Source organism: Python bivittatus, unplaced genomic scaffold (assembly GCF_059951505.1).
Source record: "Python bivittatus isolate LINGU-HERP-01145 unplaced genomic scaffold, Pbiv_v1 ctg000960_np1212, whole genome shotgun sequence".
NCBI lineage: Eukaryota > Metazoa > Chordata > Lepidosauria > Squamata > Pythonidae > Python > Python bivittatus.
The window spans coordinates 2207621-2225241 of record NW_028277124.1 but is presented as its reverse complement, the minus strand read 5'-3'; the positions used below and the strand labels follow the sequence as shown (position 1 = coordinate 2225241).

Sequence of the window (17621 nt, the reverse complement as noted above, 5' to 3'; positions counted from 1 at the left end):
AGGAAGAATTATGGTACTTACTGTTCTGGAGAATTGATATCTTCTATAAAATCTTTGCTTGTTCTGGATGACTCTGTAGTATTCCATTGTGCTTGTGGATTTTGATCAAGATGATTTTTCAACACTGGTTTTTCACCATCTGGGCAAAAATATATTTTCAGACATTTATTTAAGGAATATTATAATGCATTTTTCTACACCACATATTATTTGCAAAACAATACAATTATTTTACAAACTACATTACTGTTTCTCAAAATTATTTATTTGATCTAAAATATATCTCCAACTAGACAACAATAGTTCTTGTGGTAATTAGAAAATACTAATGTTTATTATTTGGATTAAAATAAATTATAAACAAATTATGTAAAGAAAGAAGAAATGACCTTTCTTCCCCCCCAAAATAGCATTTACAAAAGCTATACACACACAACATATACACTAAGAATCAGATTTCTAACATTAGGATTACAAATAAATTCCAGTGCTATTCCCTTCCTATTAATTCTGCTAGAAAAAGAATAATAATAAGTGGAACTATTTTTTCCTTGCACAATTTCACTTTTTTTCACATGAAGTACTGAATATTTTTTAAAAACACACTCTAAAATGTAGCCAAAACTAGGGGATTTTCAGTTATGAACATGCCCTATGCAGTATCTGCAGAATCCAACAAATCCATAATTAAGAACCATGATATTTATCTCTCTTATGCTTCACCATGTTCCATCTTTACCTTGATTATGTAATGGATATTTTTTATCTGAAGTCAGAACCTCTAATTTTGTATTAAGGAACTTAGACTCCATCTCCATCATATTGATTGGTTGTGGGACAAATTATTTCTAACATTGATCTTCTGGGAAATTACTATTATTTTTTTGTCTGACTATACCTACTAGAGTTCCAAAAATATCCAATAGTCCTTAGGGGACTCTCTCAGGTAATAGAGAATTGCAAATGCAGATGGAGGGAGAGTAGTTTTTACCAAAATTTAATTTTGTCACCCAGCTGCCCCCCGCCCCCCCCCCCCAGTTTTGTATTGGAGTAAAGGAGGCTGCTATGACAAACACTGAGCTATTCTTGCCTCCGGAAGCTCTCAAACTACAAACCTTAGTTTTCATTTATTCTCAATCTTTCTTTCTAGGAAAATAACCCCCAACAAACAGAAAATCAAGACCTAGATTTTCTAATGTAGGAATATGCTCTGAAACTCTGGTTTTATTCCAAATGTCTCAGACCAAACATGATCTGCTTATGTGACTCTTTGATTCTGCTGCTCCCAAATGACTGTAAATACCACTGCTGGCAGTCAACAAAACTGCTCATACCTCTATTAAGTTACTTCATCTCTCTCTCTCTCTCTCTAATATACAAGAAATATAGGTACATAAATCATACTCTATAAAGGAGATATTTTAAGATGGAAATCAACATCCTCTAAAAGTGGTGATAACATTTCCAAGTGAAATAGTTCTGCATTCGAGAGACTCTTGTTTCCCCAGACATCACAGTCCAGCCATTGGCACATAGAGGGTACCTGGCGGACACTTTCTGAGCTCAGCTCAGCAGAGTTGGGTCTGGCTTTTCCTTGGCTGATAGATTCCCAAGGAATTTCAAGTGGACTAGATTGGAAAGTCACCAAAAAAAAAAAAATCCTGGAGGGGAGCTATGGTAAACTAGTTCTGTACTATTGCCAGGAAAGCTTCCTTGATATGGAAGGGATTAAGAGGCAAGTCTGACTTGAAGAAGAATTAACTTTACCATGTACCACCACCCACCTCTGTCATGTCATATTGAGTGTTTGGCCTGGATCTGCCATGGAGCTCACTGGATGACTGGCCCAGTCATTCTCTCTCAGCCCAACACAACTCAAAATGTTGTTGTTGTTGGGGGTGGGGAGATAAAAGGAGGGGAGAGGAGATTTCTGTGTACATGTTTTTGAGCTACCAGAGAAGAAGTGGGATACAAATGCAATAAATAATAATACAATTATCTCAGGAGTGCCCAGGTTCTATAGTAGCACTTTCCAATCTGCTTTTCTTCAGATACATTGGATTACAAATCCCAATTCTATCAGGAATTTTGGAAAATATGGTAAATAGGGAACCAGAACTGGAAAAGTTGTTCTATGGTAGCTGTATCAGGAGTTCTCTCTCTCCCTTCCTTCATAATTTGACTTAAGCAGTGTGAGGATTTCTGGTATGTTAGTGAGTACCTTGATCATCTCCGTGTATCATATTTCTCATCATTCTGCTGAATTCATGAACCCTCATAGTACTGCATGGCTTTTTCAGTTCAACAATGTTGTATTACAAATAAATGTGCTTATTTTTCTTCTGAGAAGCTAAAAGTATTTACAATGGTATTTTAATACACCTTCAATGAAGTTAAGAATAAATATGCTCATCTGTCACGGATGCTCCTTTTTAAAAAATTGCCTGAGTAAACCAAGCTTGTGCTTAAAGATTCTTTTTCACTTGTTGCAACAACGGTTTCTTTCCTAGATGTTTAGCTGACATGGGGTGTACGGGCACTTCTTTGCGTTTATCTGAATGCTCCCAGAAGGTAATGCTAAGCTTTAGCTATTTTTCAGTCCTTTGGCTACTGACTTGCCAGCCTTTGGGGAATTCTTTGGAGGAATAGGTGCTGTATAGTTTTTATCTTTATCTTCTTTTTTTATATATAATTTCTATTAAAAAAGGGTTTTTACAAAGTTAACCGATAAAGACAAAGCAATAGAGAAAAAGAAGAAAGATAAATAAAAAGGTATTGAAAACAATAAAGACCAAAGAAAAAGAAAAAGAAAACAAAAAGATACTTAAAGAAGCAACTTCTGATCTTCTTTACAGCTGTTGTAGACTTACTTGCAACTGTTTTCCCCCTTCAGAACTACATAACATAGTTCCCTTCTCCTCATATTCAACCCATATTAACTGATAAAGTCTTTATCTTTACCTCCCATTGTATTTAACATCTGTCCAAAGCTACAAAGAAGGGGCACCTGCAGATTTGCACCTAATTGCCATCAGTACACTGATGACACCCAGCTAGGCTCCTTTCCCATGAGACTGTATGTCTTGAGAAGCATCTTGTGTCTTTAGGCTGTAAAGAACTGGCTATGGGAGAATGAATGGACCACAGCTGCAACTCCACGAATAATCTTCTGTTCTAGAAGATTTACTTCCAGAAACCTGCAAGACCATCCCTGGAATGGTTGGATCAATGTGGTCTACAGGAGGAATAGAATCTTCCAGAATGCCCTGGAATTTTCTTTTTCTGGAAAGGATGTTATGCATATACATATTCTGTACCAGTGTTTCTCAACCTCAGCAAATTTAAAATGAGTGGCTTCAACTCCCAAAATTCCCCAGCTAGCTTGGGAATTGTGGGAGTTGAAGTCCACCCATCTCAAAGTTCCTGAAACACTGAATGGTTGAGAAACACTGCTCTATAGCAACTATTTCAAAGATGTACTGGAGTGAACAAACATGCTTTGAACAGACATGTTTTCTTGTGGGTTTTGCCCTCTTGCCTCTGAAATTGATTAAGCATGTGACTGGGTTGTTGCAGGAAAGCTGCCAAGGGCTTGGGAAGCCTTCAGATTATTATACTTGTCAATCCCAATCTTCATATAGAATTAGACAGGGAAAGGAACTAAAAAAACCCCTCTAGTTCAAAATTTATTGCCTTTTTGTCACTGCTTTTAGCCTAAACTGGGTTGGCAAATTTTAAAAACACCATGAAATTATGCAAACTTTGCTCATCAGAAGTGGGATGAATATATGTAAGGCCTCCACCCAGTTGGATATGTTGGATTAAAACTCCTATAAAACTTGAGCCACATGCTGAAAGTTGAAGGGCGCTTGATCAGATCTAGTTAGCAGTTGAATGGAAGACTATCAGAAAAAAGGGCTGTAGGCTAGATTATATAGCGTTGTAAAAACATGTAGGAAAATGTAATAGCAAGTGAGTTCTGTACTATTACCAAGAAAACTACATGGAGATGTCCATATATTCACCAGAAATTAAGCTACGTTTCTAATTGAAAGTCAGTTGCCAAAAATAAGAACTAACTGCTACTACATAGCAAATCATCAACTTAATCCTACTATACCCATTATCTATTTTAAGGGTGGGCCAAAGGACTCACCCAAAGCTCTAGGAATGGAGAATAACCAGGAGCAAGATAAAGCCTATTTCTTCATCGTCAAAACCTAATCAGATGAAATCCCTAGTATCTGAAGAATGAAAACACCGAACCTCATTGCCCCAATATCCCAGTCAGCTTTGTGAAGAAGGGAGCTCATAAAGAGCTCCTTATTTTAATTCATAAATTCATTCCTATGTGTGATATAGGAGAGGAATGAGATGTTCTGTTCCATCCCTTTCTCTTCCTCCCATGGATTAGGAAGTGGTAGGGAGCAATGTATGAGAACTTCAAGATGGTGTCTAATAAAATATATGATTAGAACTGAGTTATGCAAATCAATGTGGATTAAGTTCCAGAAATGGGAAAGAGACCAAGATCAAAAAGTCTCTGTACCATTGCCTTTATAGGTTGCTCAGGCAGAACTGTATTAATGAGGTTTTCTACAATCCTACAAAATTTCACTGACATCTTTCATGTAAAACAGTGGCATCATGGCTGTTGATCATGGCTGGCTCTTATTCTGTTTTACCACATAAAGGACACATGGAATCAATGCCTTTTATATAACCAAATCTTTACTGGGCATTATCAATTCCATACCTTTGCTTTCTGTAAAGTTGCGTATACTGAGAATATCATTGAGCTCCTGATAGTGGTTCTGTTTAATATACGTTGTTTTTTCAGGTGTGTCCTGAAGCTGCATTGTGACTTCTTCGAGAGCTTTGTCCAACTGTTAAAAGAAAAGCATGTTATAAAAATATGAAAACATTTGTTATCTGGCCTTTATTCTCCTTTTTTCTTCCTACTTTTTATGGACAAAGTTCTTCTGCTTCACCAGCTTTGTGTGGTATTTTTATTTCAGCTATGTGAAAAAAAAACACCCATATAAAGAACTTAAACTGCAATTATTCATCTGTGGAGAAATCCATAGATAATGAGACAGCAAAAACAAAACAAAAAACCCTCCCTATTTCATTGTTAGCAAATAGCCAAAAAAAGTCCTTCCTATTTCATTTCTATTTCTTTGCAGAGGATTCCTTTCCATGTGATAAAAAGTACCCAACATTTTAAAAAATCACATCAGTTTGGCATAGAAATAAATATATTGTCATTTGATCATGCATATGCCCAACCATAAGTAGTAAACTTCTTATATATATCAGACAGGTTCTTGGTCTATGAATAACAGAACAGAAATCTGTATGATGGAGGTAAATGCTACTTCTAACTTCATTTCTCATGTGTCATCCTGTATTACATGTTAAGACTAGACCTTGTTAAATTGCTATAGATGGGTGCTGGTTTAGGCTGTATGATTTTTGACAGCTGCTACAGGCACCTTTGGGGAACCTCTCCCAGTGTTCCTTCCTCTAATTCTGCTCATCCTCCCAAGAGTAGCCAGCAGCAGAAAGAATCCAAGCAGTCACCAGGGTGTTAGTGGATATATAATGACATTGCAAAAGGTCTGGAAAAGCATTCTCTCTTGGTAGCTAGATGGTAGCTGCTATCAAATGGGTAGTTAAGGAGATGTTTTTATTTAGAAAAGTGTTCTTGAAATCAAATGAAAGGGAGAACTTTGTACTAAAATCTCTCTAACTTGGTATTCCAGCTGTTCCCTCAAAAGTAGATTGTTTAATGCAGAAATTATAGAGCAAAACTTACAAGGACAAATACTAGTGTTATGTTCTTTAAAAAAAGCCCTCTCAGATAAAGCTTTGATCATTAAAGATAGCTGTTGAGGTGTTTCCTACAATTTCTCAAGTCATCTGGCTGATTCACATCTGGCCTTCTAATGTTTTTATACCTGAAGACTGAAGTGGCCCTTGCTTCAATTATCTTTGTAATGTGACTGTAAAACCTAAGTTAGCTGAGATGTTCATTTACACTTCAAATGCTTGTCCCCAGCTTTCTGTTACAAATGAATTAATAAATAACTAAAACCATCATACTAAGTTAAGCAATGCAAAAGAAACTGAAGTACATTTAAACCTCTCATGTGAAAACACTAAGATTTTAATACCAAGAAATCTCTTCTGGCATGGCTGAACTTCATCACTCTGTCCATCTTTCCACAAAAAATAATGTTCAAGGTAGCTCATAGTAAATAGTAGATAAATCAACAAAGTTAAAAATTAAAACATTAAAACTCTCCAAATTAAAACAATAAAAATAAACAATAGTCCATCAAATTAAAACCTACTTCAGCAGAAAGTCAGCAGATAATGCTAATCTGTTAGAAAAACCATGTTTGCCTGGTAGAAAGATGCAGAGATGAAGCTATCCTAGCTTCTCTTGATAGAGATTTCCAGACACTGGGAGTAGCCACCAATAACAGCTTATGATTACGAACTGTTATTTTTGTCATCGGGGAGGAACATTTCTTTAGGGAGTTTGTCCCTAGTGAAGTCATTGAGCAAATAAGGGAATCGCAGCATTCTTTGCATTTTTCCTCTCCATTGGCATGATGATGGCAGGGAGGGAAGAAGGTGCAACAGTTTCCAGCAACAGTTTCTTCCTGCTTGCAATCCTTGGGGTCAAGTGTGGAACAGGAGCTCATGCTTCATAATTTAACTAACCTGGCCTAAAAAGAAAACTGAACACTCACTTCCATTAAGGGATAAATAAAGAATGCACAGTATAGTTTTAAGAATGACAAGAACACATCAAACATGCTGTCAGCCCTACAAGATAGACCAAAGCAGGAAAACTAGAACTATACTGTATAGCGACAGAATCTTGCAAGTCTACCTGTTGTTGACCTAATGACTTCTGGATTCTTTCTCCAAGGCCATCTCCATTACTTCTTACATACACTGTCTAAAAGATGTTACCTTTAGAATGAGATATACAGTTCAGCACCTTCCTTCACTTAAGCTGTCAGACTAGACAGATATTGATATACCCTCATATACAAGGTTTTAAATGACTTCCATACTGTCTCACTTGGAGAGCGATGTCTGTTTCTATACAGTGTATACCCTCTGTGTGAAAAATATGTAAAAGATGGCAGGTCAGATTAAAAAGAATACATTGTCTAATCTAAGATGAAATCAAGTCATCACATTGTTTCTAAGTATGTTCCTATGTGAAGCCACAGAAGCCTAGCAGATGGTCAGCAACCAACTCCAAGTGATATAGTTTGATTTCCAGTCCAGTCACTATCATCAGTGCAGTTAAAACTCATTGCAATCCAGCTAAATTTTGGAACTTTATGTCCCACTGAGTTAGGTGGGAGAGATTTGGGAAGAGTATGTAACTTTCTGATCCTTTCCATTCCATTATTATCAGTTATTTAAAATAGCAGTGCTCCAGGTATGATGCAGTACCACCTGGGGAGGGGGGGGAGTTATCAATAAAATCTCATTCAATTATGGAAATTGTAATACTGGGTTAGTATAAGAATCACTGAGACATCAGTATGAACTTATTGTGGTGCAGTTGGGAAGTGCTTTCTGCCAGGTTTAAATTAAGGAAGCCTCTTTTACTATTTTTGAGGAGGTTGCATTCAATCTACCCCCTTTTCTATAGGAGAAAAGGGTAGTGCTAGCTTTGAGTTGGCTAGCTAGCAAAAAGTTAAATTCTGCTGGCAGGCATGCCCAGCAGAAAAGCTCTTGCTTACGAGCTTAGGACTTTACTCCCACTGTAAAAGACAAGGAGTATCAAGTTGAAACTGCTTGCCAGAGTGCATAATTGCAGTCAATATAAGATGGATTCTTCCCTCCTTCAAATTATTTCAGGAAGATAAATTCTCCTGCATTTTTCCCTTTCAATTATCTCAGTTGAATGAAGGAAAATTACTTTTCAGTAAGATGTTTATCTAAAAAAGAATATTTTTGAGTAATTCTCAAAATGCAGAATGGAGTCAAGGAGCACAGGGAAAAAATGGGACTAAGATTAAATATAAATAAAACATAACTAATGACAACAGGTACAGCAACCAGGCTTAGAACTGAAAATGAAGATACTGAAGTAGTAGATAGTTTTTGCCTGTTAAGATCAACTATCAACAATAAAGAAACCAGCAGTCAACAGATACACCACAGACTAGCATTTGGTAAAGTAGCCATGAAGGCTTTGGAAAAGCTATTCAGATCCCAAGATATGCTTATACCTACAAAGATCAGAATCATGCAGGCAATAGTTTTCCCTGTGACACTCTATGGAAACAAAAGTTGGACTTTGTAGAAGCAGGATAGAAAAAGAATTGATACTTTTGAACTTTGGTGTTAGAGAAGACTCCTGAGAATACCATGGGAAAATGAGAAAATAGATCATCAAACAAATCAACCCAGAGCTTTTATTCGAGGCACAAATGACCAGGCTCAAATCATCATACTCTGAATATATAATGAAGACCTACTTTTCTGGAAAAGTCTATAATGCTGGGAAAGGTGGAAGGAAAGAGAAAGAAAATGACCAGCAGCAAGGTAGACAGACTCAGTTACAGTGGCAATGCGCACTGTACAGGTGCACTGTTGGAAAAGAACCAGACTAGGGACAGGTGGACCTGGAGGAAATCTATCTATATAGTCACTACAAATTGACACCAACCTGATGGCACATTATCTAACATATCTATTATCTCTCTCTCTCCCTCTCTGTCATCATCATCTATCTCTATCTCTCTATCTATCATCTACCTATCCCCTCCCTCCCTCCCTCCCTCCCTCCCTCCCTCCCTCTCACATGGGTATATTTTTGCATTGAGTTAAAGTGGCTAAGGGATAAATGAAAATCCCTCTCTTTCACTATATGCAGTAATCATCTCCCCAGTGATATACCCAAATTTGCCACCCTATCACCAGTTGGCTACAAAATGGATAACAGTCATAGACAAAGTGCTTTGAAGCCTGACCTCTGCATCAGTAAATCTCTGATTCCGTTCTTCCATGAACTCAATAGATTGGTTTGAGAAAGCCAATGTCCTCTCATCATGTTCTTTCTCTGATACTTGGGGAAAGTAATAATGTCCTACTGTCTTAGAAGATCATCATAAGGACTACTGAGATGACTGTATGTCAAGTAGTTGCACTATATAAATGCAAAACACATCTGCTCCGGCCAGAAGGAGTAGGGTGGCAGCCCACTCAGGCAGCAGACTGGGAAGGTAGAAGATCAGGGGTCTACCACCTGGAAAGGTTTAGCCCCAAAGCTTTGCTCTGAAGGCTCAGAACAAGACTACTCACTCCAATACTTTACTCTGAGAAATCCCAGTGCAACAACTGTATACCCATGCAGTTTTCTGGAGTATGAATTAGATCCAAATCCTCGCTCTTGGGAACTCCTCAGAATTTGGCACTGCCTGGGAGGGGACTTGTGAAGGCAAGGCACATGAGGGTAGGAAAAGATACAGTGTGCACAGAAGCAGCAGCCCTCTCTTAGGCAGAGGGTCTGCTTGGGCTGCCTTTATGCCACTGTCCTAAAATCTGCATCTGAAGCTGGTTTCTTCTTCCCAGTTCCTTAAGGGAGCAACATAAAGGGGTCCAGATTCAGATATTGCAAGAATTTATTCATGGGCCTGGGTGAACAACTGGGTCTTCAGTAACTTCCTGAAATCTCCGGGGGAAGGGGATCATTCCAGAGGGCAGGAATTGCAACAGAGTAGGTGTGCTTCCTGGGTCCTACAAGATTACATTCTTAACTGATGGGACCCAGAGTGCACCCACCCTGCTGGACTGTTTTGGACGGGCACAGACAATTGGAAATGTTTACTTTCTCTTTAGCTTCTGATTAGGTTAGTCTCTGCTCCTGGTGACAAGAGCCAAATGGGGATGAATGATGAATCAGAATTTTCAGCAATTCTATTAATAATTTCATCTAAATGTGGCCACAGCCTTTCTGTTAGGTATCATTTTAGCAGCATGTTGGATTTTGTCATTGCACATTGCATTAAACACCTTTTAGCTTATATTTAAAAAGAATAATTTAAATATTCCCACTAGAGTACAAATGGATTAGGATGGTTAGGAAATGGGCATTGGTGGGTTATGAAACCTGCATTTATTATACTAAAAATGAATCAATGTTCAATAATATGGTTTTATTTTCAAAATGTCTTACTTCTTGAAGTGTAGAAAATCAATTACAAGTAATACTAGCAATAAACAGTATCTACAAAATAATGGATGATTGTTCTGTTCTAATAATAATGATTTAAAAATCCTGGCTGAAAGTGTTATCGGTCCATAGCTAAAAATACATCCTACATTTGGTGGGGCGACAGGAGTACTGGGAAATAGAAATGAGGAGACAATTTAGCTGAAAAAAAAATGGGCAAACTCTCTACATTCATGCGGCCAGTGCCCAGTCTAATCTGGGTTTTCTAGCATTTTTTTACATACAAGGAACACATGAGCAGTTTAAAATGTGGCTTTCTATATCTCATCTGTTTTGACTCCAAATGTGAAATAGCTTCCTGGCTCTACAAAGTGAGTTTTCATGCAAAGTCAACAGGACACAATCAGAGCAGGTAATACCTCTGTTATTTTCATTCTGAGCTGGTGGTTCTCTGACTGTAGCCCTTCTAACCGAGATGTGCTGGCTTGGTTGACACTGGTGACAGATGTTGATGTTTTTGAATCGTCTTTCTTCTGATTTTGAGTGAACTGAAGTCCTCTGTTCCTAGTGGCAGCATCTGGATTTGTTCTCAGAGTAATTAACTGAAAATTTTAACAGCAATGAGATAATCCTCAGGAATATTTATTGATTCATTGGCTATCTTTTGCCTCCCACCCATTAACATAAAATATAGGTTATAGAGTACACAGATACATTCAAGTATCAAGTTTAGAGGCAATGTTTTCAGCTTGCTCATTTTCCATATACAGATGGGTTAAAATTATTCAACTACATTTAACCCCATACCCAATTTGCAAAAATTTATTATCACACCACTTAGCTAATGTCAGAAACCCACAAACACGTGCAAGTAGCTACGGTACTGCTATGATTCTTTACCACCTTAATGCATCCATTCTATGCATCTACTCTATGCGTCTGATGAAGTGAGGTATAGCTCACAAAAACGTATGCCTCTTAATAAAATTTATTTAGTCAGAAAAGGTGCTACTAAAGTCCTAATTTTTTGCCACTATAGACTAACACGGCTTTCCTCTTCCTATTTCTAGGAACACTCTGACAGGTAATTTTGAAATAACCTTCAAACTTAGTAGAAGAAGTCATATAGGTCTCAAGATGGGGTGTCCATGGTGGCTATGGACCAAAAAAGTCAAGATGCAACTATGATCATGCAATCAAAGCCCTACCCATTTGACATGTACTGCAGATGTGATGCACATACAAAAGAAGCAGGGTTTCAAAAACATGGTTGCAAATACCATCTTGAGTTTTTGGATTCCCCCTGCAGACACCTCTGGTCTCAGAATGAAGGTAAATTGACACTGGCCCAGTTCAGCCAACCTATTAAACCATAACGTCATTATGTACTATCTGAACTCAGCCACTGTGTTAATTTAACAAACCACTGTTAAACAAAACATGACTGTAACAATGACTACTGTCACTTAACTTAGTTGTCAGTATGCAGTATTGCTGAAGTTTTCAAGTGGAAGCTTGCGTTTTTTAAAAAAGGCCTATGTAAGGATAATCTTTAATGGTGGAATTTTTTGCTAGATTATATCTCACCTTTCCTTTGAAGGAAGTGTATATAATGTTCGTTTTCCATTTTTTTCCCTCATTACAACAATCCACTGAGATGGATTGGCTTAAGAAAAAATGGCAGACCAAAAGTCATGCAGTGAGTTTCCATGGGTAAGGGTGGATCTGAAGCTGGATCACCCCAGTCCTGTTCCAATCCTTAACTACAGTGGTTTCAAAGATTAACACTTGGATCCCCACCTGGATTCTAAGCTGGAACTGCTTAGATCCAGTCTTACTGTCTGGGTAAAAAGCAAGTACCTTGTCAAGACCTAAAGGAATCAGACCCTGGAAAAATCCACTCACCTTATTTATTTAATTTGCATTTGGTCTACATTATTATATATTTTAGGACAGGAAGGCCTGGCGCAATATAGTTCATGGGGTCACGAAGAGTCAGACACGACTTAACGACTAAACAACAACAACAAATTATATATTTTTCTGTTCCCCTCTTCCCCCCTCCCCCATAGCCAATGTTAAGAGGTCAGCTAGACTTCTTATACAATACAATTTGAAGTGAAGACTTGGTCCTGATTTTCCCAATTCTAATGTTATTGTTGTTGGTCACACTGTCAGCCAGATGTTTAGACTGGATTTGGCATTTTTATCCACCTATTGAGTTCTTCCCAAGGACCTGGGAGAGGCAGATGTTGTTGTTCAATGGTGTTAAAGGCATTATCACAGGATGTAAGCTATTCCAAGTAAAACTGTCTTTTGCAATTGACTGATGGTGATTTTGTCAATGCCGATGGTCTTCAAGTGGTACCCCAGATGTTTTGGGATTGCAGCTAAGGTGCCTATTACTATTGGTACTATCTTTGCTTTCTTTTTCCACAGTCATTCTATTTCCTGATTTTCCCAGTTCTAATGTTGTTGTTGTTGTTATTATTTCCTGCCTTTTTATATATATAACTCAAGACAGGAAACATACTGCAGTGCTCTAACCATGACGCTCTATTGGCTCTCACTTTACAGGGGAAGTTGAGCCAAGTCTTCTCTTTTGCATAGTTCCTCCTCATTCCAAAGAGACTTGTGCAAAGGAACTTCACAGTGGATTCTAGCAGACGATAACCTAACTGCTGTACAAAATTATATGCAGATAAAACCATTCATCATAAATCAAGTTACTCACCTTAGGTACAAAGACTAAGCAGAGTGTAATAGTGCTACAAAATATAATGACAAGTGCCACAATGCAGAACTGTACATTGGGCTGGTCTCGTGTAAGAAAGGAAACAGCAGCTCCAATGATGCACATGATGCCCACATTATAAACACTCATGCCAATGTATTTACTGTCATTCAGAGCAGGAATGCTCACATTTCGAGTCTCCCAAGCCAAAAAGCACCCAAATAGCTGAAACCAGAAAAGGGAAGGAATGTTGTAACAAAATAAGCAGTTGCATTTTTTTAAAAAAATTGTGTTCATATATGGAAATGGGGGGGGGAGATCCCCCTAAATAAATGGAAACATGTAAAAAAGAAAGGGATAAAACACATTATACATATAGAATGCAGCTCTTTAAACCCAGTGTTAAACCTTGACCAAAAGGGAGTAGTTTACTTTTTCTATTCTTACGCATTAGACAATATAATTCCTGCATTATGTTTTAGGCCCCTAGTTTGACAAATACAAGTATATTTAGTGCTTTCTAAGCTTGGTTGTTTGTTTGCAGACATTTCATTACCCAACTAGGTAACATCATCAGTGCTAGTGACTCCACATTCACTAGCACTGAAGATGTTACCTAGTCAGGTAATGAAATGTCTACAAGCAAACAACCAAGCTCAGAGAGCACCAAGGACTCCACAGTTCAACCCTGAGCTACAAATATTCTCTTCTATTGGAACAAGTATATTTAATTTCCACTGATGGATTCCATACCTAACTCTTCTTTTAAAATGAATAGGATTTGAAAGAGTTTAATACTGACTTGATCATGCTTCATGGTATTTAATTTTGGGAGTGGGGGGGGAGTTACTGTCATTATGGTGTCTACCTACATGCTCCTATAACTACATCCCTTACCTGAGGGCACTAAGTAGAGCCTAATCAAGAAACATAAAGCAGCTCCAATAACTGAATTTCCCCCATCTCTGTCCATCATTAGCTAGAAAGAGTAGTTAAGGTACTGGACTAGGAATTGGGAGTCCCAGGTTCAACCCTACCCTCAGCCATAAAGCTCACTGAGTAACTTTGCCCCAGTTGCTCTATTCGAGCTCAACAACCCTGTGTGGTAAGGAAAAAAATGGAGGAGGGAGTATTATGTGTACCGCTCCTGAAGGAAAAGCAGGATAGAAATCTAACAAACAGCACATGAGATGAACATATTATTTATATTTTGGTACCTGAAACAGTAAGCTATAAACAAGGCTTATTGCTAAAAGAGCCATTAAAGGCACTTCCAACAGACTGTGTTAGGCTAAAATTACTGAAATTTTTTATGAGGTAGTGTATTCCACAATGACTTTATACAGGCGCACAGTAAGCTGAAGCTACTTTGAACAGTCAGCCACAAGTTAATCACTATTGTTTATTTTTACTAGTCATGTTTAAAGGGGCAGAAACCTATGGTTGCATTGGAAAATGAGAATACTTGATGACAAAGGGCTCACTCAGTTCCTAGCCAAACTTTTGATATGCGACTCCCCTCTCTTAGCCGCTAAATATTACAATGGCTTCAGACAACACATTCTACCCTCCCAACTTTCCCTAAAAACTTCCCCCCGGTAGACAGAAGAGAAATATGTTAGAAGGAAAAGTTGGAACCGCTATCTGGCTTGGGAGGGAGGGAGGCTCTGTGAAATTAGTCTCACTCTTATCACAAGAGAAGTACTTTCTGTTTTAATGATAAGTTCATATGCATGTCTATATTTTAATGATATTTCAATAATAAATCTATTTTATTTGTTTATAACTATAATAAATAAATACATTTGAATGAAATAAATCTCTCTAATATAGATGTTTAGTTTAGAAAAATATAACAAAAACAAGAGAGGCAGGGTATATGTTTTAATTTCATACATTTCTCTCCTATCATTCCTTCAAGGTTCTCAGAGGAAGGTACACAGTTTTTCCCTATCATCCTTTTCATCCAAAAACCACCCTGTAAGGTAGGCTAGGCTAGGCAGAGCAACAGTGACTGACCTAAAGTGACCCCAGTTTCATGGCTAAACAGAACTGTGAATTAAGGTTTCCTGAATCCTGAGCTAACACACTAAAAGTTACACCACCCTAGGCTCTGAGCTGCACTTACCATTAAACTTACCATGAGTAGGCCTTTGTAGGCATAAACGATGCCAAGCCAGATAGTCATGTGAGTGTTTTCACAATGCTCCAAAATGGGAAGAATTGAAATATCTCGGCCTGCAGGGTCGGGCTACAAGGGGATACAAGTGAACAAAAGAGAGGCTGTAGTTGATATTTATTTCTTTAGATCTATAGGTGAGGAAAGAGAAGACTGTGGTTGGTCTGAAGAGAAAAATCCTGCAAGTAAAGGAAGTAAGATGGAAGAAGGTTGTCAGAATGATTGAGTTTCACTATTCAAAAATGTACATCTGTCAGATCATTTGGGGGCATTTTTGCTGCAATTCTATATACACTTAACTGGGAATAAGACCTACTAACTTAATAGAATTTACTTCTCTCTCTATGTGCATGTGTTATTTATGTGCATGTATGTACTGTTATTATTATTATCAAGCTGAATCAATCCATTGCAGGATCAAGGCCTCTTCATTCAAGGTTATGGTCCAGTGTGGGTTGGCAGATTTTCAACTTTTAAGTCTAGGGCTAAGAGGGAGTGACTAGCTCAGATGTTACCACTGTTACTTCACTGCTAACACTGAAGATGTTACCTAGCCGGGTAATGAAACATTTACAAGAAAACAACCAAGCTCAGAGAACCCCAAGGACTCAACTAGCCCAGAGCCATGCAACCAGCTTTTGTGTCTGTTTTTCATGACTAGAACCTGGGTCTCCCCATTCCTACCATGCTGACTCTCATGTTTGTGTGTGTGTGTGAGTATGCAACAATTGCACTGTAATACATTTTAATATATTTATTATTAATAAATATTGTATTTCTAATCCACTCAATAGCTGGTGTTTTCTTAGTAGACTACAACACTTAAACATCACTAAAAGCATTTAAAACATATGTTCTTTTAACTAACTACAATATTGAAGAAGGCACTATTTAGTATTTTATAGTGTTCACAGTAGTTTCATGTACATTACCGAGATGAACCTTGCTGGGCGATCTAAAATACACCATCTTCAGCCTCAGACACAGCCAGCCCCATCCATAATAGGGAGAAAATAGAGCCATTTTCTTCTTTCATACCATGGGGGTGGGAGGGTGGAGACAGAGAGCAAATGGTTCACGTAAAAGACTATAGTGTGACTGCTGGGGCAGAGAGGGGGGAACCATCCAAATGGCTATATAGTGTAACCCAGTGTTGTCCAAACTTGGCCACTTTAAGATGAGTGGACTTCAACTCCCAGAATTCCCCAGCCAGCATGGCTGGTTGGGGAATTCTGGGAGTTGAAGTCCACTCATCTTAAAGTGGCCAAGTTTGGACAACACCGGTGTAACCTTTGTCTCCATCAATCTGTTTGCTCAGTCTTCACTGATTTAATTTTACAAAAGAAGCACATTTTATCAACAAAAATGTATGGTATCCTCCAGCAAAAAATACCTACAAAGGAAAGGAGGAAAACCTCTTCATCCAAAGTGCTGAGGAAAAGGAAAGATTTAGAAGCAAAGAGTCAGTCTACTAAGTAGAGACCAGGGACCTGGAGCTGACAGCTGAGGACCAAGAATGTGGATGTTTTTATTTACCCCCAATATATGAATGAGACACGTGTCTCTGGTATCTCACTGCATTCCTATCCAAGGATTCCATCCTGTGGATTAAGGAAAGTGGAGAGGGCATGGTTGTGTGGAGTGTGGATGTTGTTTAATCAAATAATACAACAGCCCGGTGCCTGGTAGTGTCAAAAAATACCGCACATTACCACAGTATTAAATTAATCAAGTAACCTTGAATACTAAAAATAAGCAAAATAGCTTGATAACACCCAACTACCTTTTGCCATGTTATGATTTCTTATTTTACAAATAACAACACTGTATGTATTTATAGAGGGAGCTGAAATAAAACAAATCCTTGTCTAAGTGATCTTAAATGTCTACCTGGTCAATTTTAATGGGCAAACACTGCATTTCTTATTAAAAATCATTAGCAGCTTGCATGTTGCACACCATCAATACTTTTCTATATTGAGCTAGTGGTACCATTAATGTCCAGCTAAAAGGCTCTGGATTGATTTAGATAAGGCCATACTTAGAGTAGATCAATTGAAATAAATGGGAATTAAGCTAGGCTCTAGCTTTTCTGAAGTATAACATTATTTCAATAAATTAAACTAGGCTCTAGCTTTTTTGAAATGTAATGTTATTTCTGACCATGAAAGCAAAGATTTATTTATTTATTTATTCAATATGGACGCTGTCCAACACCAAATGATTCTGGGCAGATCACAGCATAAAAACAAACTACAAATATACAAAAAGCATATATCAACAAGATGGCAGAAGTGGTCAACAAAACAAACATATCATTTGCCCACAAGGGTTCCAACCATCCCAGTCCAATGCCTGGGAGAACAGCCACATCTTTAAGGTCCTCCAGAACACCATCAATGTGGGAGCTTCCCAGGTCTTAAGGGGAACCTCATTCCAGAGAGCAGGTACCATGAAGAGAAGGAATGCTTCTGGGGTCTGATAGGTGGCACTGC

At 38.0% G+C, this 17621-nt stretch overlaps 1 protein-coding gene across 1 annotated transcript in view; it reads right to left on the bottom strand.

The window, feature by feature from the left end:
• The window catches only part of GABBR2 (gamma-aminobutyric acid type B receptor subunit 2), a 312210-nt gene that overhangs the window by 4171 nt on the left and 290418 nt on the right, over nucleotides 1-17621 (bottom strand). Inside the window, exons 14-18 of the mRNA XM_088131472.1 lie at nucleotides 15088-15198; nucleotides 12948-13172; nucleotides 10633-10815; nucleotides 4757-4886; nucleotides 22-139 (exon numbers count right to left, since the gene is read on the bottom strand). Coding sequence (XP_087987598.1) covers nucleotides 22-139; nucleotides 4757-4886; nucleotides 10633-10815; nucleotides 12948-13172; nucleotides 15088-15198 — 767 coding nt within the window. The remainder of the gene's footprint in view (nucleotides 1-21; nucleotides 140-4756; nucleotides 4887-10632; nucleotides 10816-12947; nucleotides 13173-15087; nucleotides 15199-17621) is intronic.